The sequence below is a fragment of the Orcinus orca genome, chromosome 1 (genome assembly GCF_937001465.1).
Source record: "Orcinus orca chromosome 1, mOrcOrc1.1, whole genome shotgun sequence".
In the NCBI taxonomy this organism is placed as follows: domain Eukaryota; kingdom Metazoa; phylum Chordata; class Mammalia; order Artiodactyla; family Delphinidae; genus Orcinus; species Orcinus orca.
This window is the reverse complement of record NC_064559.1, coordinates 124,123,908-124,147,093: the sequence shown is the minus strand read 5'-3', so window position 1 is coordinate 124,147,093 and position 23,186 is coordinate 124,123,908. Positions and strand designations below refer to the sequence as shown.

Here is a 23,186-nt window from a genome sequence, read left to right as displayed (position 1 = left end):
CATTCTCCCTGGCTTTTGTAATTTGGAGTTATCAATGTACTGAAGTATTTTTATAATTTTATATTTAATCCACTCTGGTTGGTGCCTTTCGAGCTTCTGAAATTCTCTGTTGCAGGTTTTTAGTTTATAGACTTTCCAGGTTGTGGTCATTTCCTGAAATATGTGACAGTGAGCACAAAGAAATCTTATACTTTGAATTTCACAAGAGTCAGGTAATGTCAGGCTCTTACTGTCTTCCTCTCTATATAATTTTCCTTTTTGTTAATAAAATACTGTTCATATCAGTGTTTTGGGCCTGCTTGATCATTTATGACTATTGTATGATACACTGGTCATCAGTTCCTTTTGAGAAAGAATAGCTGCTTTTTTTTAAAGGAGAAATTATAGAAATAAATCCGATGGCACAAACCTCGCCACTGTTGGATCTATGCCCTGAAGAGCTGGCGTGGGAGGGAGAAGCTGCATTATTTATTGGAGATATTTTATGTATTCAACTAGATCTCTTTGGGTTGTGATGTTTCTGAGGTTTTCCCCTTCTCTTTTGTCTTCTGAAATTTTTCAGAACACATAGGAAAGATTGTGGGTGGGAAGATAGTTTCACTTCTTGAGTTGGGAATCTGCCAATTAGCTGTTCTCACAACACTGCATGAGACAGTTGGAGTACCGAGGTTGTCATGGGACCACATCTTAGAGAAGGAGATTTCTTATGAATTCATCAACCTGTCTAGAAGGGCAGAAAATCAGATTTAGTTCTTACAAAAAAACATAGTAGAAAAATCAGTTAACTAGTTCCAATAAATTTCTCACCTACCAGTCATTGAGTTCACATGGTTTTGTTACCCTTAGATGTCAAATGATTTCTTTCTTTCTTTTTTTTTTTTTTGGCTGCACTGGGACTTTGTTGCTGCGCGTGGGCTTTCTCTCTAGTTGTGGCGAGCAGGGGCTACTCTTCGTTGCGGTGCGCGGGCTTCTCCTTGTGGTGGCTTCTCTTGCTGTGGAGCACGGGCTCTAGGTGCGTGGGCTTCAGTAGTTGCAGCATGCCGGCTCTGTAGTTGTGACCTGTGGGCTCTAGAGTGCAGGCTCAGTAGTTGTGGCGCACAGGCTTAGTTGCTCTGCAGCATGTGGGATCTTCCCGGATGAGGGCTCAAACCCGTGTCCCCTGCATTGGCAGGCGATTCTTAACGACTGCGCCACCAGGGAAGTCCCTGTCAAATGATTTCTAAATCTCCAAACACACCTGGAGAGGCTGCCCTATGTATGTATTCAGCTGTGATTCAAATAACAGCAGGAACATGAGTTGACCAACGGTAAGCTCTCCAAATGTGTTTTCAAAATTGTTCTCACTTGTATGCTTTCCTTGGTGACATGTGTTAAACCATCACTATGTTAAAAAGTTTCTACTTAAACCAGTTGTCAGTGTGTAAGCTGAACAGTACTCTGTGGTGTTTCATATCATATAAGAAGACTGTGCTCTTTCCCAAAGTGCCCTCCTAAGGCAGAGTTGCCTGCGAAAGCCTTGCAGTCCTCTTCGCAACACTCAGCACAGCAAGAATTTGCTCGCTGTGTATCTGCTCAGAAGATTAATTAGGGAGGTTTCTAATTACAGCGAGACACAATCTACAGCATAACAGAAAACTTTTTTATTTACACATAGGTTGTGTAGAGGTGGCACCTCTGGCAGAGAAAGGAAAGCAGAAAATAACTGCATTAAGTTATTTTGAGCTGGATTGATATGTTAATATATTCCCACCCAGTTCCTTCTCTATGGATTGAATTATGATAATCATCTCAAGAAGGAGAAAAATAGCTTTTCTAGAGAATTTAAAACTTTTTTTGGTGAGTACAAGTAGAAACTTATATTGGAAGACTGCTTTTAATACAAAATTCAAATTATTTGGAATTGGTTTTAAATGGACGAACATAAATTGACTTTTCACTCACCATACCTCGCTTTAACCTGCATACCACCAAAATGGAGATGACTCACAAAGCCTATTTTGGTTTGAATCAAGTTGATCAAAGCTTTTATGAGAAGCTGGACTGCAAACGTTTACATTTACATTAAACTTCAGAATCAGGGGTAACGATCTATCAAATGTGTTTTGTTTATTTATATTATGGTTCTCTCCCAAAAGGATTTAAGGTGGCTTCAAAGATTGGAGAGGGCATATCATAGAGGAGTGAGAAGGAAGGGGCTTTGGACACCAAATTTTGAGGAAACTGATGCTGAGACTTAAAGCTGAGATGAACAGCCTCTCAGATGTCATAGGATATGGTCTACTCTTAGGTTGGGCACATTTATACTAAATGCACACCTCTGGTCGGTTCCAGAGCTCCTTATTGGTATTTATTTTACTCAAAACTTTAAGAATAATATAATACATGATTGTTAATTATAAGCTCTATGCTGTACAGTGGATCTCTAGAACTCATCTTGTGGAACTGAAACTTTGTTATTTGTTTGACTAATGTGCTAAGAGGGTAGATCTTAAGTTATCACAAAATAATAATGATAATAATAAAGAAGATGGGAGGAAACTTTTAGAGGTGATGGATATGTTTATGGCATGGATTGTGGTGATGTTTTCATGGAAGTATACTTACCTCCAAACTCATCAAGTTGTATACATTAAATATGTACAGCTTTTTGTATGTCAGTCATACCTCAATAAAGTAGTTTAAAATGTTTTTTAAAGAAGAGGTTATCTCCAAGTGAGATTGTCAGTCTTGATATCCAGATCCCCCAAAATGATTACATCAGGTACATGGCATAGGAAGTTCAAAGGACAAATTGAAACCAGAGATCAGAATAGGATAATAATAGTCTATGTAAGTATCTGTCTATCTATCATCTATCTATCTATCTATCTATCTATCTATCTATCTATCTATCATCTATCTAGAATTTATCTGACCTTTACTGAGAGCTAGTGTACACTAAGCTGTAAAGTGTAACTTGTGCCTTTTTGTCTTGAGAAGTAAAATTTGGAGGATACAGGGGTCCCAGAGCCTTGAGATTAAAGAAGCCAGTCCATTTTGTCTTAATTTATTTTTGGATTTGTTGGGTCTTCATTGCTGCGCGTGGGCTTTCTCTAGTTGCGGCAAGCTGGGGGCTACTCTTCGTTGTGGTGTGCGGGCTTCTTATTGCTGTGGCTTCTCTTGTTGCGGGTGCTCTGGGCGTGTGGGCTTCAGTAGTTGCAGCATGCAGGCTCGGTAGTTGTGGTGCACGGGCTTAGTTGCTCCACGGCATGTGGGATCTTCCGGGACCAAGGCTTGAAGCCATGTCCCCTGCATTGGCAGGCGGATTCTTAACCACTGAGCCACCAGGGAAGCCCCGTTCATTTTGTCTTTGTTTAAAAAAAAAAAAAAAGTAAAACTCTGGAGGAAATGGAACCATTTTTAAAAATCTAGGTTCCTTGCAGGCAGAGAGAATTTTAGCACCATACTGCACATACTAAGATCCCATACTCCAACAGGCAAGTTCCACGCAGTTTTTTTTTTTCAATTCTAGAAGGGTGTAACAAATTCACCTCTCATGTAGCTTGGGTTGTAAAGTAATATGGCATCTGCTGACAGTGACCAGCAGGGTTGGATAGACCTAGTTTTTCCTGATTTGAGGAAATATATAAAATTCACTTCCTCTTTCTCTCTTGGCCACTTTTCATACCAATTTCTTTCACAAGCATAGCAGCCGATTCCAGACTTTTCCTGCTGCTTGAGGCCTAGCCAGGAGCTTACATTACCACTTAGATCACAGGCCTTCAATGATCAAAGAATAAATGCCCAGGGCCGTGTTGAAGGGGAACACTGCAGAAACCATAAGACAGAGCAGAGACAAGGTGGCAGAATCACTGTGCTCGGAGATTTTCGTGTCCCCTCACCAGAGAGCACCTCCGTGGAGTTCTCTTTCTCAGATACTGCACCAGTGGCCGAAAGAGGGACGCTGGTCCTGAGATGACTGTACTGTCACGACAAGAAGTGGAACTGCTGAGAGAGACCTTGATAATCCACCAAGCTGACAAACTGAGACTTTAGAAAGTTTGATCTCCTTTTTAAAGTCAAGTCATGGGGAAAATTATCCTTAATTAAGGATTCCAGTTTAAGTGACAGGTGGTTAGGATTGCTAATTTTTAGAGTAAACCGAAAGAGGGAAGTTCATCCATCTGGTCTGGAGGAGAGATACCAAGATAGGAACTAAACCAGGAACTAATTATTTATCGGCCAGTCTGGAGATAGGAGAAGCCCTGTTTGTCGGTGTCCCCAGGACCACCCCCAGGTTTGATGATTTGCTAGAAGGACTCACAAGACTCAGCACATGTTTGCACTGACAGCTAAGACTTATTACAGTTTGATGCAAAGCAAAATCAGCAAAGTTGCATGGAGTGAGGTCTGGAGGAAACCAGGTGCAAGCTTCCAAGAGTCCTCTCCCAGAAAGTCACACAGGATATGCTTAATTCTCCAGCAACCAGTAGGGGCAACACATGTGAAGTGTTGTCTCCCAGTGAAGCTCATTAGACCCTAAGCACCCAAGGTTTTTTTTATCGGGGCTGGTCATGTAAGCACCCACCACCCAGCATGAACCAAAATTCCAGGCTCGAAGAAGGAAAGCAGGCATTCTGCATAAACTTTATTGTTTGCATGGTCTAAGGACAGTGAACCACCCTTATCATTAGGGGAAGTCTGATAACAGCCCAGGGATCTGTTTACCAGTCAAGTTCCCAGGTGCAAGCCAAGGCCAACCTTGAAAGCAGGCTTTTCCTAGGACACCTGTCTCAGGCCTGCTACATAAACCCTTTTTTGCACACTCTGTATCTTAGCCAACTGATTTGTAGTAACTAAAGCACATTTAAATTAATGTGCAGTTAGCTTTATCTTAACAGGACTGACCCAAAATCCCTGTTTTCAAAAGACTTCTTTGTGGAGGGGAGGAGTTGTGATCCAGGAGACAGGGGATCTATCCTTGGAGTCTCCACTGCTCCAGATGGGCCAGAGTTCCTGTTTCTGCTTTGTTTTTAAATGGATAAATTTGGAAGTGCTACAGCTTCCCCTTCCTAAACACTACTGGTTATAGTAGACATGCCACCACCCAATGTCTCCAATATTCTAATCCCTTTCAGGGCAAACTAGAGTAGGAAAAACTCTCTGAGTTTCTTTGCTTTAAGAGATGAACTAGTCTAAATTTTTCTCCTAATATTTACCCATTATTTAATATGTAAAAAGAAATAAAAATATGGGTTAATATTTTTTTTCTTTCCTTTTTTTAAAAAAATTTTATTGGAGTATACTTGATTTACAATGTTGTGTTAGTTTCTGCTGTATAGCAAAGTGAATCAGTTATAGATATACATATATCCACTCTTTTTTAGATTCTTTTCCCATATAGGTCATTACAGAGTATTGAGTAGAGTTCCCTGTGCTATACAGTAGGTCCTTATTAGTTATCTATTTTATATATAGTAGTGTGTATATGTCATTCCCAATCTCCCAAAATATCCCTCTCCCTGCCTTCCCCCACCCCATAACCATAAGTTTATTATCTACATCTGTGACTCTATTTCTGTTTTGTAAATAAGTTTATTTGTATCATTTTCTTAGATTCCACGTATAAGCAAAATCATATGATATTTGTCTTTCTCTGTCTGACTTACTTCACCTAGTATGAAAAAAAAACCAGAAATATAATTTTAAAATATTGCAATTTTTACAATATTAAGATAAAAAGTATTGAAAAATTAAATATAAAATATAATTAAATAAAAATGATAAAAGATTTATATAAGTTGATAAACTGCTTAAAATAAAAGGCAAATCTAAATAATAAAATATGCAGTGGAATAATACGATTAAGGAACTGAAGATTTAAAAGAATGAGGAGAATAATCTAAAATAAATTAAAAATAAATCAAACAAAAATGACCTGGATTGAAAAAAATCAAAACATAAAAAATAAAGATAAATTTAAAACACTCTTAACAAAGCAACAGGGCTGCTTGAGCAGAGAGATTTACAGATGCCCACAGGCCTCCCACTAAGCCTTATCCCAAGGTTGTGCTACCCTGGACAGGTGTGAGAGTCAAAAGCCCCAGGCAGAATATTCCAAGGAAAAGACTTACGAACAAGACGTTTTGTCGGCTCAGATTCTCTCAGATTTCCAGGCTGGTGTGTGCAGACCTGCAAAAGCTGTTAAGCCTTAGGGGAATATTAAGAATACATTATTTTTATTGAGTCATTGCTTTAAGCCAGACATTGTGTTAAGTGCCATAAATCTATAAGTAAATCTATAAGCTATCTTACTATGTAGACCTGAGAGGTTTTAGGTGGACAAAACAGAGGTGGAGAAGTGAAGTGACTTGTCCAAGGTCATATGGCTAGCAAGAGGGACAGCCCAGATCTAGACACAGACTTAATTAATGCCGAAGCCCATCACCTAAGCTTTTTTGCTATATTACACGTAGCCAAAGAGCCTCTTTTAAATATGGCCTGATTGCTGTGAAAGAACACATCAAAATAAAATACCAGACACACCAGGTATTATTACTTTGAAAATAGAGCATGTTTCGAGGCAGGGAGTCAGAGACACATATATAAATTAATCATCTCTTGCTGAGTCTCAACTGGCATGAGAAATCTAAAAAGGCTAAGAATTCATGCACTGGAATCTAATGGATGAAAATTAAATTCTTGAAATTTTAAAAAATTGTTTTAATACAGTGTTGAAAAAATTAGCTGGCCAAAAAGCAGAGGGTTCAGGTTTGAAGTTTCCACAGCCACCTGGCTGTGCATCTTTTTGACATGCCTGAGTGAAATCTCACACAACAATGAGCGATGTCTAATAAACAGGCCATTTAAGGAATTTTTAATATAAATTTTTACATTGTCCTAATAACAAACCCTGGGCAATTCTTTTCCAAAACATATTGTTCTCTTGGTTTTAATGGGCTCAAACACTGTGCATTAATATACCTGACATATCAGAATTAGAGTCCTGTTTAATAAAATATTTCATTGAAAGCATACATTGTGGATTTAGGTTAATATGTTATTTTTAAAAGTAGGGCTTCCCTGAAAAATAAAAAGTAGGGCTTCCCTGGTGGCACAGTGGTTAAGAATACGCCTGCCAGTGCAGGGGACACGGGTTCGAGCCCTGGTCCGGGGAGATCCCACATGCCCCGGAGCAACTAAGCCCATGCGCCACAACTACGGAGCCTGCACTCTAGAGCCCGCAAGCCAAACTACTTACTGGAGGCCACGCGCCTAAAGCCTGTGCTCCGCAACAAGAGAAGCCATTGCAATGAGAAGCCCATGCACCGCAACAAAGGGTAGCCCCCGCTCGCCACAACTAGAGAAAGCCCTTGCACAGCAACAAAGACCCAAAGCAGCCAAAAATAAAATAATTAGTTAAAAAAAATATGATTCTTGTAAAAACAATCAGAGCTGTACAGAGTAAAAGATTCAAATCCTCCTTTCCCTCAAATCTGCTAACCTGAAGTAATTGTGATCACAGATTAGACTTCCAGAATATTTTTCTAAGGCATGTTCTGTACTTAAATAATGACTCTATCCGAACACCCAAAATGTTATGTGTTTTCTTGTTCCTGCACAAATATACTCAGTGTTCCAAACCATATGCTGGATAAAAGTAGGCCCTGTCCCCTCTTGTGAGTTATGCTTTAAGGCTTCTTCTTACATATTTTTACGTGCCACATACAGTCAACGCTTTTAGTGGTTAGCATACTTTTTACCTTCTTCAAAAAGCCTTTTCCTACTTTGGATTCGGTGAACTGTCATTTTTTGCCCCTCACTGCGCTGTGACATCTTTGATTAAGTCTGTAGGCCCTTTGTTGCTTATCCCAGGTACCCGACTCATAATAGGATAGTTTGGACCCTTTTATTTCACTTTGCTTTTTTTCATATTTTCTCTGAGTGCTTCAGAAATTAAGTGCTACATAGGTTTTATTTTCTAGGGGAGACTCTTAGTCATTAGATCCAGAAGTTTGAGTGAAATCTGGTTCAGGACGTCTTCCTGCTGGGAGCAGAACTTTGAAGAGGCTTTATCAGAAAAGATTTAGGAAAGTTTAATGTGCTGCTGGCTCTGATGTCTTTGCTGGTCTAGAAAGAATGGAGATGATGAGAAAGGCATAAAAAAAAATAACTCATACTGACCCACAGAGATTGGAAAGTTGACCGTAGATTAATATTTCATTCATTCATTCAACAAAGTTTATGAGAGGCTGCCAAGGAGCTACAGATATAAAGTAAAAGTCCCTGTGCTCAAGTTCACAGTCTTGGGAAGAACACAGACACCTAAAAATGCCCATGCAGTGTGATGACACCTTTTTCTTGGGAAATGCTGGCAGTCCCGAGGAGAGCGTGTGGGTAAAAGAGGAGGCTTCCCAGAGCAGCAAGCATTTGTTGAGATGGTTTTGAGGACAGCAGGAGGTGTAGAATTAATGTTGGTCTTTTTTTCCTAATTCAAAACCTGAATGTGTTCACCCAGCAAGGAACTCGAAGAAACAATAATCTTGAGACCGGTGGAGTCACCTGCTGTGGTGATTCCCACCAGCTCTCTGCCCTAGCAGGATCCATACTTTTGAGACTTTAAGGTGGGCCCCAGAGGAGATGAAGTGGTTTGCGGGACAAATGAACTGCCTGCTCCATCCTTCCTGCTTTTCCACAAATGTACAAAATCGACTAAGGGAGGGGGGCAGGGTTGTGTGTTGGAGGGGGTCATAGAGGGACTGCAGGAATAGAGGCATGAAAACACTTTAACTTTATTGGAATGTGACTTTCCTGACACTCAATTTCCTCAACTGGCTGCTTTAAAGGATGTATATAAATGTAACATTAAAATGACTGTAAAGTGAGATTCATATGGAACTGTGATGCTAAATTCTGGCTGCATGAGAATCACTTGGGGAGTGTTTTAAAACCAGTGACGCCAAGGTCTTACCTCAGAGTAATTATACCAGAAAGTGGTGCATGGGGCCTGAAATTGCTTTTTTAGGCTTTAAAATTAAACAAAAACAAAAACTTCTTCATTAATTACTGGGACACAGTAGGATTAAGGAATTGAGGGGAGAAAGCCAAGGTTTCCAAATATTTAACACTGTCTTTTTAAAATAAGATATTTAATTGTTCAGAGTGGCTTTCAAACTCAAGATTTAGATTGAGAAATAATAAGCTAAATAGGGCCCCTCCCCCATCTATCAGTTAACAAATATATTGCTCAAGGGCTTGTGCTCAGAACCCAAGGGAATAAGGGAATAAAAAGAAGGGGGAAAAGGGTAAGAAGGTATCTTCTCCCCGCCTTCATCTAAGTCTTCAAGGAGTTCACAGTACAGTTGGGGAAATTATCTAATCATGTATTGGTTGGGTTTTTTGTTTGTTTGTTTGTTTTTTGGATTGTGAGAGATACCCAACTTTAACCAGCTTAGGATACAAGGAGCTTATAGAGCCCAAGGACTAGGAAGTGGCTGGACTTAAGGTAAAGCTGGACCCAGGATCTGGAAACCAGCAGGTGTGCCCTATCTCTTTCTCTGCACGGCGGACAACAGGGCTGCTGGGAGCTGCTGCTTTATCGCAACTTCAGCTTCAGTCACCCGGAGAGGTACTGGCTGCCTGTCAGACTCAAGCCCACACCTCTGGGGAGGGACTCACATTCACCTCTGGACTTACAAACCATATCTAGTGGGTTGGGATTGGGCTCACAGAAGAACAGGTCACCTCCCGTTGAAATCAAGTGAAGGATAGATTTCTGAACAACGGGTGTTCTAGTCCCAGAAGAGCAGGTGAAGGGAGGGGCCATCAAAACAAGCGTCCACTACACTGTTACAGGACAAGAAAGTTACAGGACAACCCTGGAGGACAGTGTGGTGCAGATGTAATGAGCAAAGGAATAGTACAGAGTACTGCTAGCCCCACCTGAAGAAAAGCCGGACCTTTGGAGCAGCCTCTTGGCAGGGTTGGGTCTATGTACACACTTAGGTTCCCCACTGCGTGTGGGGTATGGAGGTGTTTGGGAAGAAACGAGGCGGTGCAATAGGGTGTTTGCGCACAGGGAATCGCCACCTACTCCACACCCAATGGGCAGCAACACGGGAGGGGTTAGTTTTATCTACAGTGTTTGAGGGACACCTAAGTGGAGATGTGTGTGTTACAGTCAGAAATGGGGCAAAGTCCCCAACTTTTAAATTCCAGAACAGGGAGGCTTCTCACACATACTTAGCAGCTGCTTTCACCAGGGCTCACAGGGCTGGCCCGGTATCCAGAGGAATTCTTCAAGGATTAGAAAATAAAGGAATATGCTGAGAAAAGGGCTTCTGGAAATTGATGGGGATTGGGTGCCTTATTTCTGAGATGAGGAAAATAGAAAATATTAGTTTTTCTAACCACCACTGATTGCCTAGATGAGGCAGAAATAGGATAGCAGCTTCTGGTCGTCTTGCTCCCTAATCTAATTTAGACTTTAAAATTATAAGGAAATTTCTTAGATTTTTCTTGTTATTTCTTTCCTGATCTTGTCATTTTAGGATCTTGTCAAGCATTTTAGATCTTGTCATCATTAAGGATGGTGATAATTGTGATCAGACACCCAAAAGTGTATGATTTTTTTTCTTTTCAGTGATATGTGAAAACACACACACACAGCGCTCTCTTAAAGTAATTTGATCTCATCACTAAAACTACCTAAAATAATTCCTAAACACTTGACAACATGAAACTCTCTCCATCCAGTTCCTATCTCTTTCAGACAGAAATATTTTTTAAGCAGATTTAAAAAATAAACTATATTAAACCGCTTACTGGAAAAAAGTCACTTCTGGACAGAGACCAAGCCAAAGCAATTTTAGCTCAAATTGGTTTTCCTGGAAAAGCTGAAAATGTAGTTCAGAAAAGCAATGCCTTGGCAACTTTACAAATCAACACTCAGAAACTAACAAGATCAGTCTACATATCCTCCACTGCAGTGATTCTCAAATACTAGTGTAGGAAAGAATCTCCTGGGGAGCTTGTTAAAATGCAGATTTCCGGGCCCAGACGGTAACTCTGACCCAGACCCGGGTGTTTTTGGTACAGGAGATTTGAAGATCACAGTTCAATTAACTGAAAAGACAAACAGAGAGAATTATAAGTTGATAGGACTAGAAGGAGGAATTGTGTTTATTATGTTGTTTTACTATGAAGTTATTTTGTTATGAGGTAAACACAATTTATCTCTTAGCGCCCCTCAGTGGAGCCACCTGTCTTAGTGTCATGGGACAACTTGGCTTGAGGCACAGATCCGTCACTATGTGTGTAAGTCATTCACTCTCTTTGGGTTTCAATTTTCTTTTTTGTAAAGTGAGGAGACTGGATGACATCAATGGTCCTTAACCATTTTGAGATTACAGTCTCCTTTGAGCAGCTAATGAAATTCTTTTATCTTTTCTCCAGAAAAATACACAAATATACACATACATGTTTGCACACAAATTTCGGGAGGGTGACAGTTCCCTTAACAACCTCACAGGGACTTCCTATGGCAGTGACGCTCAGAGCTAGAGAACTGGCTCATCTAAACTATGTTTCATACCCCCTCCCATTCAGATTTGTTCCATTAAGGGGCATCCTCCACTCTCCGCCCCCTGCAGGGAACCACCTTTGTCACCAATAGGTGTGGCACACTTATAAGATGACCACTTCATGAAGCTGTTTGCATACATTTAATCATTATGTGACTCCTCAGAGGCAGTTGACATGATCTTCAATTTACAAATGAGAAAACTGAGGTTTGTAAAGGTGCAATCACTTGCCTGAGGTCACATGCTAATAACAAACAGGTTTTGGATTTGACCCTGAGCTCTTAACCTCTCTGGCTGGATAATTCTTTGTCGCAGGGGGGTCTGTCCTGTGCCTTGGGAGATGTTTAGCAGCATCCCTGGCTCTACCCATTAGATGCCAATAACATTGCCCCACCCAAGTTGTGACAACCAAAAATGTCTCTAGACATTGCCAAATGTACCCTGGGGGGCAAACTAGCCCCCAGCTGAGAACCATGCTCCACGGTACACCCCGCTGATCACTTTACTATAGTGAGCTGACGTCACTGAGGAGGAAATAGAGAATCTCTCTGAAGGCAGGAGAAAAGTTGAGGGCCATCATGGCAAGGTCTCACGGACCCCAGGTTAGAACAAACTATAGGTCGTTTTCAGCTTCATAATTCTCTAAATTCTTAATTTCTAAAAACTCGACCATTGAGCTTTGTGGTAATGGTAGAATGCTCACACGCAGTTGAATTATTCCTAAGTTTGGCTGTGAAACATCAAAAGCTGTTGCTCTTCTACGGTCCAAACTGGCCCATACCCCACGATTCCCAGTTGTGTTACTTCTGAGAGACCAAGATCTGAGGAAGTACAGCTGGGATTTGAAATGGGATTTTAGACTGCCTCAGTGTTGTGCTTAGAGAAGCTGCTCTGTGGCTTGGCTGACGGCAGACCACAGGAAATGAGCACTTTGTCAGTGCTGCCACTTACCCCTTGATTTCGCAAAGCACTTGAGACAGTTGCTAGATCTTGTTTTGGTGGATTATGAAATTGAGTACTAGAAAAGTCCACACTGGATCCTGTCACGGGTGGGGTTATATGAGGAGGGGTTGTTAGGAACAAAAGTTCTATTTAAAGAAAATCTGGTGGCATAAAGTATGAAGATATGGTTACATGAAGCTTTTAAAGTGTTTGAGAAAAATTGCAACGCTTTGCAGCATGACTGAGGCTGGTTGTATCTCTTGAGAAGCAAATTGAGATAGAAATTTTGATCCCACATATCAAAGGTTCCCAAGGGACCTATTCAGTCAACAAATGTTTAAGTATTTCCAATGTGTCAGGCACTCTGATCAAAAACAGAGCCTGGCCCTGGACTAGCTTACGGTTTGGAGAGGGAATAAACATAGCCGGGAAGCCTGGCTGTGGCTGGGATACACTCGGGTGCTTTGGGGGCACCCAGGCTGGACACTCGCTCGTGGAGATCAAGAAAGACTCCTTGCACGAGGTGAAGCCTGAGCTCATACCTGGAAGCTGCGTAGGACTTAGCTGGGCAGGAGTGGGGCAGATTGTGGAGAGACAGCCATGAAGAAAGCATGCGCTGAACAAATAGAGATGCCCGGATGGGAAGGAGAGGAGAGGCTGGGCCACACTCAGGAAGGGCACGCCCACAGCATGGCTGGAGCACAGGTGAGGAGTGAGGATGCGGTGGAGAGGTGAGGATGTATGAGGTCACGTGGGGATTTATGTGGGACCGTTTTAAGACTTCTGCAGACCTCAACACTTTTGGAGGCCCCATCACAGGTCATATCAAACATGAAAATGTATCCTGATTCCGCCTTAAACTAAGTTATGAATAACAATGAATTGAATTGCAGTTGACTATTTAATAGCATGTCCCTTTCTATTTCAAAGTTTCCTTTTTGTTTTTCAGAGCCAGTAATTCTTTCTTTCAGATACCAAACCTTTTCAAAGGGTATTAAAAAGCTGGCATGAAACTATAATTCAAAAAGATACATGCACCCCTATGTTCATAGCAGCACTATTCACAATAGCCAAGACACAGAAACAACCTAAATGTCCATCGACAGATGAATGGATAAAGAAGATGTGGTACATATACACAATGGAATACTACTCAGCCATAAAGAAGAATGAAATAATGCCATATACAGCAACGTGGATGGACCTAGAGATTATCATACTAAGTGAAGTAAGTCAGAAAGAGAAAGACAAATACCATACGACATCACCAATATATGGAATCTAAAATACGACACAAATGAACCTAACTATGAAATAGAAACAGACTCACAGACATAGAGAACAGACTTGTGGTTGCGGGGCGGGGGGAGAGGGATGGAATGGGAGGTTGGGGTCAGCAGATGCAAATTACTACATATAGAATGGATAAACAACAAGGTCCTACTGTATAGCACAGGCAGGAGTATTCAATATCCTGAGATAAACCATAATGGAAAAGAACATAAAAAAGAATGTATGTATAGCCAAATAAAATTTTCTGTACAGGAGAAATTAATACAACATTGTAAATCAACTGTACTTCAATAAACAATAAAATAAAATAAAAATGAAAAAACTAAAAAGCTGGTATGCTCTAGGCACTGTGTTTATAGGGCCCTAATCATAATGTCTTGTTTTAAACTTGCAGGTTTAAACCTGCGTAAACCTGAGAACTGTCCCCCTCCACTGCCCAGCGTCCATTCTCTCCGTTCTCCTGCCCCTCCCGAGTTTTAGTAGGGCACGTGAGCTAGAGTGGTCCCAGCTTCTCTTGCAGCAAGGAGCAGCCATGTAACTGCTGGGGTTTTGGCCACTGGGGTGTGTGCAAAAGTGATAAGTGGAATTTTCAGTTCACATCCTTATGTAGAAAGCTGGCTACACCGCTTTCTTTTTATCCAATCCCTGCCAGCTGGAATGTGGACACGGTAGCAGGGAAACAATGTCAGCCATGTCGACAAGGATAACATCCCCGGGCACTGGCTCTTGTACTGTAGCATGCATCAGAGTTACCTGGAGGGCTCGTTAAAACACAGATCACTGGGCCCCGTCACCAGGAATGTTGATTCCTGGTGATTCACAAGTTTCCAAGTGATGCTAATGCTGCTGGCCAGGGAGCACACCTTGAATACTATCATCACCCTAAGGGGTGGTAGAGCACTGAGAAGATACCTGGGTTTCTCAATGGTCCTGGGCGGTTGATCTGTCTTCCATCTGGACTGCTCATTATTTTTTTAAGCCTCTATAGTTTTGGGTCTCCTTGTTACATTAGCTTAATCTACCTCAGCTAATCCACGTTAAGAACATTAAACTTCACCAAAGGAGGTGGTATAGTGTAGTGGTTGAGTATGGGCTAGTGGGTTTGAATCTTAGTTATGTCACTTCCTAGCTGAACTTGGGCAAGTTATTTAACCCCTTTGTGACTCTGTTTTCTTATCTATTAAATGGATTTAAGGGGACAAGTTTCCCTACACCTTACATCCCTTTCTAGACCATGTTCATTACCAGGAACCCAGAATTCTGTGCCTGGTGGCCATGAACGCACTTCCATGACCTGTGTGGACCTCCTCTCTGGCTTTGCCCTTCTGATGACCGACTATGCTTTCCAGGTACCACCCTAGGTCTGAGGTGTTGCCAAGGAGTGGCTGTGTGACAAGGATGTGAATGAAACTTGAAAGGGCAGGCTGGCGTGTCCTATGTTAAAATAAGGCCCCTCTGGCATGTGATGGTCGAACAGAGAGTGGGGAAAAACTGGGGTGAACTGTGGGCCAGAGGCAAACTCTCTGAGTTGTCACATTCCAGTGGCATGAAACAATTTATAAATCTGAGAATTCTAAATTTGAGCCTGGCTTTCTAGCATATTTGTCAAGATAGGGGAATAGAACATGTTTTATTTAACAGTTTGATAGCTTGATTTATGATTTTAAAATATTTAGACATGTGACCTATGGACTTTTATCTGGACTCCTGCCCTGGCCTGCAAATTTAGGCCCTAGCCTGGCTACCTTGTAGGTCTGGCACGAGGACTAAATAAAACAAGAGATGAAAAATACTCAAAACAATGCTTGGTACATATGGTATGTGTACATCATTAGCAATGATGATATTTTTGAGTCTCCTGAGGGCAATAGGTGACCCAGTGAAAGGTTTTAAGCAGAATGTGACATTTTCTTGCTAGTTTTCCTACAAATATTGATTAAGGGTCTACTATGTGCCTGGTACTGTTCTGGGAGCTGCCAATAATAGTAGTGAACAAAGTAAACCTCCTTTTTCCAAGGAATGTATATTAGAGTAGAGGGTAGGAAACAGATAAAAATAAATATATTTAATATGTCAAGTGATGTCTTTTGGTTTTAGAAAGATCATATTGTCTGGAGGAAGGTAAGATTGCACATAGAGTTAGAGCTTGTTGGAATAATTTTTTTTTTTTTTTTTTTGGTACGCGGGCCTCTCACTGCTGTGGCCTCTCCCATTGCGGAGCACAGGCTCCGGACACGCAGGCTCAGCGGCCATGGCTCATGGACCCAGCCGCTCTGCGGCATGTGGGATCCTCCCGGACCGGGGCACGAACCCATGTCCCCTGCATCGGCAGGCGGACTCTCAACCACTGTGCCACCAGGGAAGCCCTTGTTGGGATAATTTAAAGAAGAGATGATGTTTGTCTGATGCCAGGTAGTGGCAAAGTGAATAGAGATCAGTGAAAAGATTAAAAAAAATTAATATGGTAGAATGATGACACTTGGTGATTGATGGATATCAGGAGTAAGAGAGAAAATAAGGAATCAAGGGTAATAGCTAGGATTCTGACTTAGGCACCAGGATACTGGCGATACTGGTCACTGAGAACACAGGAGAAGGAGGAACTGATTTGGAAAGAAGAGGAAGGGATCAGTTTTGGACATCTGGGGTTTGAGATACCCATAGGATAGCCATGTGGAGATGTCCAGTAGGCAGTTTTATATATGGGCAGACCTTTGATCAGTTGGAAAGTGTCTCAGTGGTGAGAGCCAAAAGCAGTGTGGGGTGGGCATTCAATGCGAGCAAAGGAAGTAGAAACAGAAAGCGAGCACTTTTGCCAGGAAAGGGAGTGAGCTGTGTAGGCACCTTGAGGAGGAGGTGAAGTGCAGGGAAACTTTATCGGATTGCAGTGAAATCAGCATTTTTGTAAGGCCAATGGAAAGCAAGCAGTGGAGAGTAGAGAGATTGGCTCAGCATCAGAGGGCATAGTTCACAGAGCAAGTTCCTGTGGGGGTAGGAGGAAAGAGATGCTAATGAAAACTATTTACTGACTCACCATGGAAGGAAATGAAACCATTTATACACACATCCATTCGCTGATTCACTAACAAGTATATTAATTATAATTGAGTACTGTTTTGATGCTGGGAATAAGATAGAAAAAATTCCCACCCTATATTATGTAAATGCAGTAGCTTAAAACAAAAACAAACACCCAAACAAACAAAAGTTTGTCCCTTTCCAGGCCAGGGCTAAAGTTTGTCCCTTTCCAGGCCAGGGCTAAAGTTTGTCCCTTTCCAGTCTTGGCAGAAGTGCCTGACTGCAAGGCATCGGAGTTCCCCAGCAGGGGCTTCGCTCATGCCACGCAAGGCAGCAGCTGGGACCAAGGACCTGAAACTTGAATCCTCCCCCACCACGTGAGAGGAAATTTTTATTTCAACAAGTTTTAACTATAAATGATTAGAGGGATCTCTTGCAGACTTGCTGTGCTTGATGTACTCAAAGCCTTAAGACAAATAACAACAGATAAAAGACACTGGCAAAAAATCCCCCGACTCAACTATCAGATACCACTTAAATGGACCAAATCCATCAAGTCCTGCTTTAGTCCTACCTCCTCAGAGTTGTCATTAACTAACCCTGTTTCTGAAAGAGAGAGAGGGAAGCAGAGAGCAGAGGAGGTGCACTTTGTGCTTCATCCTGAATAGGCACCCTTAGGGACAGACTGGAAGAAAACTGCTGCCGTGTGACCTGGGACTGACTACATTACATGTTAGACAGAGTAGGTATATTTCAGGTGTCAGACTAGGGTGGAGAAATGTCACATTTATGCATGAGGATTCATAGAAAGTTCGAACAGAAAGGGCCTTGGAAGTCACTGAGTGAAACTTCTTATTTGACAAGAGTGAAATGATCCATCCCAAGGCCATTTATTTGGTGGACATCCAGCTTAGAACCCAGGTGTCCTGAAACCCCACCCAGCATTTTCTTCTATTATGCCATATTACCATATTCTATATTGAGTTACACTTTCAAATAAATGATTTTCCCAGTGAAAAATGATTTGTGGGAGGTGATGACTTTTATGAAAAATTTCCCATGTGGAAGATTCCAACTTCAGACTGCAAATCTCTATCTAAGACAGACCACAAGATTAAAAGTTCTGCAGTAAAGAGACAACTTTGCCCCTTAAACTATATATCATTCAGGGCCCTTGCTTTCCCCCAGATACCCACTTGCATTTAAACTTCTGACCATTTCATTTTTACCCTCTATTTCATTACTGAAACAGAAGCCACCCTCTAGAAAGGAGTTTGGTGATGAGAAAAAACTGAAATTATGATTGAAATTAAGACTTGGAGATTTTGTGTGGATAATGACCCATGTCCCACCTTACCAAAGAAAAAGTGAATTTCAATTAGAATGTAAGTTCTCCCTGAAAATGTGGGATGGAAGAGATCAGTCGTAGGTATTAGGAGTATATGTATCTCTCTGAAAAACTCACCCCCAGGATGCATCAGACTGGGATGAAATACATTGGGGGTATATTAAATTTAATTCTAGCATTGATGGAAGGAAAAAAAAAAGAAGAAAAGAAAAACGAAGCAAAGTGAAAAATAGGGTGATTGAGAGACTGAGAAAAAACAGAGAAACTTGTTTAATGACAGCACTTTCTGAGCAAGATATTTTTCTTCCCTTTCACAAGTTAGAAGCTATTGAATAATTCATGCAAGTGTGGAAAGGCTGCCTTTTCCCTGCGTGATGTATAACTGAGCAGGAGAGCGCTTCGAGTGGGTTCCCCTCATCAGCCACCACTCTTGCTTCTGAGCACGGAGTGCTTGCTCTCCTCTTGAGCTGAGCTTCTGCTTTTGCAGCCAAGCATCCTTGCTGCTGCCGCCTGACTACCTGCCCACCTGCCTGGGCTTGCAGCCTGCCACTTCACTTTCTCCAGCCCTGCTGCCAGCTGAGAAGTCTCCCTGCAGCTGCTGGTTTCTGCCTAGGGCCATGTGCGTGGATGCTGCATTGGAGAAGGAGGCACTTGGCTCCTGGCACTGATCCCAGATGAGTTTCTCCTATTGATTTCGGGACCACAGATGCTGCTGCTGAGGAGGTATTTCCTGGCATCCCTCCCTCTGCTACTGCCAGCTAAGGACCAGCCCGAAAGTAAGATACCCCCAACCCCTTTCCCCTGGTATTTTCCTCAGGTGGGATATCTCTGCTTTCTCCTGGAAACTGGGGGCTCCATCTGCTATTCCCGTGTGTGTGTCTATGTGTGTGTTTAGGGGGAGAAGAGGAAACTGTTCTCTGTATTGCTCTGTCCTAGGGCTTCCCTGGTGCTTGCTGAATGTAAAGAGGCCCTTCGCCTGGCACTAGAGACACTTCCCAGGCAGGCACCTGTCGTTTGCCACCCCCGTTCTCCTAGAGCTCCCTCTCTCCCCCTCCCCCAGCCCATTATTCTGCTTCAGCCTTTTGTGTCGGTGGCAGAGGGCTGAAGGGATGTCTCTGCCCTCTCTGCAGGCGGGTGTCAGGATGCGCCGCGCTGCGAGAAGCCGACGCTAGCCAGAGAGGTGTGAAGAGTTGGCCAGAATGACCAACTCTTCCACGTCCACTTCCTCCGCCACCGGGGGATCGCTGTTGCTGCTCTGCGAGGAAGAGGAGTCGTGGGCGGGCCGGCGCATCCCCGTGTCCCTCCTGTACTCAGGCCTGGCCATCGGGGGCACGCTGGCCAACGGCATGGTCATCTATCTCGTGTCGTCCTTCCGAAAGCTGCAGACTACGAGCAACGCCTTCATCGTGAACGGCTGTGCCGCCGACCTCAGCGTCTGCGCCCTCTGGATGCCGCAGGAGGCGGTGCTCGGGCTCCTGCCCGCGGGCTCTGCGGAGCCCCCTGGGGACTGGGACGGCGCCGGGGGGAGCTACCGCCTGCTGCGGGGCGGGCTGCTGGGCCTCGGGCTCACCGTGTCCCTCTTGTCCCACTGCCTGGTGGCCCTGAACCGCTACCTACTCATCACCCGGGCGCCCGCCACCTACCAGGCGCTGTACCAGCGGCGCCACACGGCGGGCATGCTGGCGCTGTCCTGGGCACTAGCCCTGGGCCTCGTGCTGCTGCTCCCGCCCTGGGCGCCGCGTCCCGGCGCCGCGCCCCCGCGCGTCCACTACCCGGCGCTGCTGGCCGCCGCGGCGCTGCTGGCGCAGACGGCGCTGCTGCTGCACTGCTACCTGGGCATCGTGCGCCGCGTGCGCGTCAGCGTCAAGCGGGTCAGCGTCCTCAACTTCCACCTACTGCACCAGCTGCCCGGCTGCGCCGCCGCCGCCGCCTTCCCGGGAGCCCCTCACGCGCCAGGCCCGGGTGGTGCCGCGCACCCGGCTCAGGCCCAGCCGCTGCCCCCAGCGCTGCACCCGCGGCGGGCGCAGCGGCGTCTCAGCGGCCTGTCGGTGCTGCTGCTCTGCTGCGTCTTCTTGCTGGCCACGCAGCCGCTGGTGTGGGTGAGCCTGGCCAGCGGCTTCTCGCTGCCCGTGCCCTGGGGTGTGCAGGCGGCCAGCTGGCTCCTGTGCTGCGCTCTGTCCGCGCTCAACCCGCTGCTCTACACGTGGAGGAACGAGGAGTTCCGCCGCTCCGTGCGCTCCGTCCTGCCCGGCATCGGCGACGCGGCGGCTGCTGCCGCCGCCGCCGCCACGGCTATGCCTGCGGTGTCCCAGGCGCAGCTGGGCACTCGCGCCGCAGGCCAGCACTGGTGACCCGGGCAGGGCGGGCGGGAAGCGGAGATTCCCAGCTTCCATTGCCCTTGGGCACCACCGCCTCCTGATCTTGGAAAGCATCCCCTGCCTGAACGAAGACTCCTGCGGGTGAAGCTCAATAATATATCGGTGCGAAGATTTCGCCTTCGACCCCAGTGGGATACCTGAACCGAGGTTTCCGTATACATGGGGTCCGCGAAGTCATTTTCGACGGCCACCTGATTTTTACCCTTTGTTTGCGTGTTTTGGAGAAATCCTAAAGTCAGAACACCGGGAAACTTCAGGAACTTGCACACTGACATTTTGAAAGAACCGGTTAATTTCTTTCAACACAGTTTTGGAAAAACAGCTTTGATAACATAATTACCATTCCCACCTTCATCATCTTATAATATATATGAAGCGCGTTGAGTGTGCATGAGCCAAAGGAAATAATATTGAAGGAAATAATATTTATGAAGCATTTTAGAAAGTAACCTACCTTCGATAATGCTTCTGCTATAACTTAGCCTTTGTATATTAACCTGAAGAATGAAGCCACAGATGTGCACACCAGTATGAGTTGCCATTAAGACCTTAAGCCCTTTATTTTTAAAAGGGTTTTTATAAAGTAAAATCATTCGCGAATGAGATAGCATCTTAGCCAGTGAGGGGGAAAACCCCCAGATTTATTATTTTACACCCCCCCCCGCCCTTTGCACTTCTAAGACTGAAAATCGTCATTGAGTGTTAAAGTGACAGATTTCCATTGTGCTGATTGATGGTCTGAGCCAGCTATGGAATTTTGGAAAACATAAGGGGGCTATCTATTTTAGGTACCACTTTCAGGTTTTCTATAGCATGCACATTAGTTGCTACCCTCATTTTGTCATCAATTTACCTGCCTTATGAGTGTGATTGCAGCTGTGAACATTCTGTACTCTAATGGTTGCTAAGGAGAATAAGTCCTTCTATTTTCTCTTTAACATTTAAAATATCTCAATGCACATGAAATAATTAAACACTAATAATACCATGACTGCATAGCTAATATTAACCTCTATTGCATGCTCTCCTAGATGCTAGAACTTATTGGGCATGTGGTACTAAAGCAATACCCATTTGACAAGGACATTTTACTTCTTCCACACACCAGAAGAAGTAGCCATCAATTATTTGAAAAGAGACACAGAGACACCTCTGGCTACCTAGAGTTCTTCTTGTCTTGACCCAATTTATGAGAAGACTCCCAGGTGGGACTTTATCTTGCAAATGAACCACAGTCAAGATGGATCAATAATATGATTTGGCTCTGCAAAGCCAACTGTGCTCTTTTTAGGGTTTAGACAAGTCACACATTAGAAAGTAACAGTGTTTTTTTATGTATTACCACGACACTTACCATTAATATCATATCTGTTAAAGAAGGTGTAATAAACTCGGTTATATAAAATGAACAGTTCAAATGGGAATCTGTTCTAAAACATATGATTTGAGGCTTGCCATTTTCATCTCTGGTTTACGAAATTTATTTAGAAATATTTGAAATGCAAAATTGTGTGAAATCACTTTAGCAAATAAAAATGAGAGTAAAGTAATAAGATACTCAGCTATCAGCAATTCTGACTGTTCACTACATCAGATCTGGGGCTGAACAGCCTCAATTAACTGTGTAATTCAGGAACCAAAACAGCTTGCTTTGTTGGCCTCCTGGACATTTGTAAGCCAGGATAGTGGGAACACTTGTGTGTTTGAATAATTATGGGAGTTGCAGGAAACTTTGACATGTTTGTAGAAAAACAAAACAAAACAAATGTGTTTATTACCAGTAATAGATCAGCAGTCATTTTATTAATCTATCCCCTTTGTGCATGCACCATTTCTCTCTTACTAAGGTTTCATCTGTTCCCATTTTTCTTGATTCAAATATTTAATTAAAGTTCAGACAACTATTCCTCCGAGTTTTTTTCTTCGGTCTCTGATCTTCTTGCATACCTCCTCGAGAACGCTGAAGCAGATGACACTGTATCCCGAAGCACTGGTGATGAAAGTAATTTCTTTGTTCTGGCTTTATTTAATTTTACTTTTAGTTTCTAAAATTATTTCTACCTTTTATAACTAAATAGGATCCACATGCCAGCATTGAAAAGAAATAGGTATAATTTCCTTTTTGTAAGTATAACTGATTTGGGGAATAGGCTGCAACAACAGAGAGCTGAATTTTTTTGGGGGAGGGGCTGGGGGACGCTTGTCTAAATCTCTATCAAAATCTCTATCAAAAAGGTCTTCTTTTAATTAGGCCTTTATCCATGTTTCTCACTGTGGATGCTACTGACGATTTTTCCCGCTATTCCTATAAACTGTTGCCAAGCCTATAAACTTAGCTTTTCAAGCATCTGATACCTTGCAGTGTTTCTGGCTAACACTGAGAACACCTTATGCTGGTTCAGTGCCAAGTGGGAGACCTACTTCAGGTTGTATTTACCGGTAATTAACTCCACAGGACTGATTCACTTTAAATTTCGAAGTAGCAATGATGTTTCTAAAAATGCCTTACTCGCGGGCTTCCCTGGTGGCGCAGTGGCTGAGAGTCCGCCTGCCGATGCAGGGGACACGGGTTTGTACCCCGGTCCGGGAGGATCCCACATGCCGCGGAGGGGCTGAGCCCGTGAGCCATGGCCGCTGAGCCTGCGT

At 43.4% G+C, this 23,186-nt stretch overlaps 1 protein-coding gene across 2 annotated transcripts; it reads left to right on the top strand.

The window, feature by feature from the left end:
• Positions 1-18,544: 18,544 nt before the first annotated feature.
• On the top strand, positions 18,545-22,446 carry GPR88 (G protein-coupled receptor 88). Of its 2 annotated transcripts, none has more exons than XM_049708510.1 (2): positions 18,545-18,885; positions 19,293-22,446. In XM_049708510.1, the coding sequence occupies exon 2, from the start codon at positions 19,362-19,364 to the stop codon at positions 20,511-20,513; it is 1,152 nt and encodes a 383-aa protein (XP_049564467.1). In that variant the 5' UTR covers positions 18,545-18,885; positions 19,293-19,361; the 3' UTR covers positions 20,514-22,446. The 2 variants fall into 2 exon arrangements, with proteins under 2 accessions (XP_049564467.1, XP_004263131.1); XM_004263083.4 differs by having other exon boundaries at positions 18,545-18,938.
• Positions 22,447-23,186: the final 740 nt, after the last annotated feature.

Coding starts and splice junctions, on each gene's coding strand:
- GPR88 (XM_049708510.1), top strand. CDS start 19,362: ATGACCAACTCTTCCACGTCCACTTCCTCCGCCACCGGGGGATCGCTG.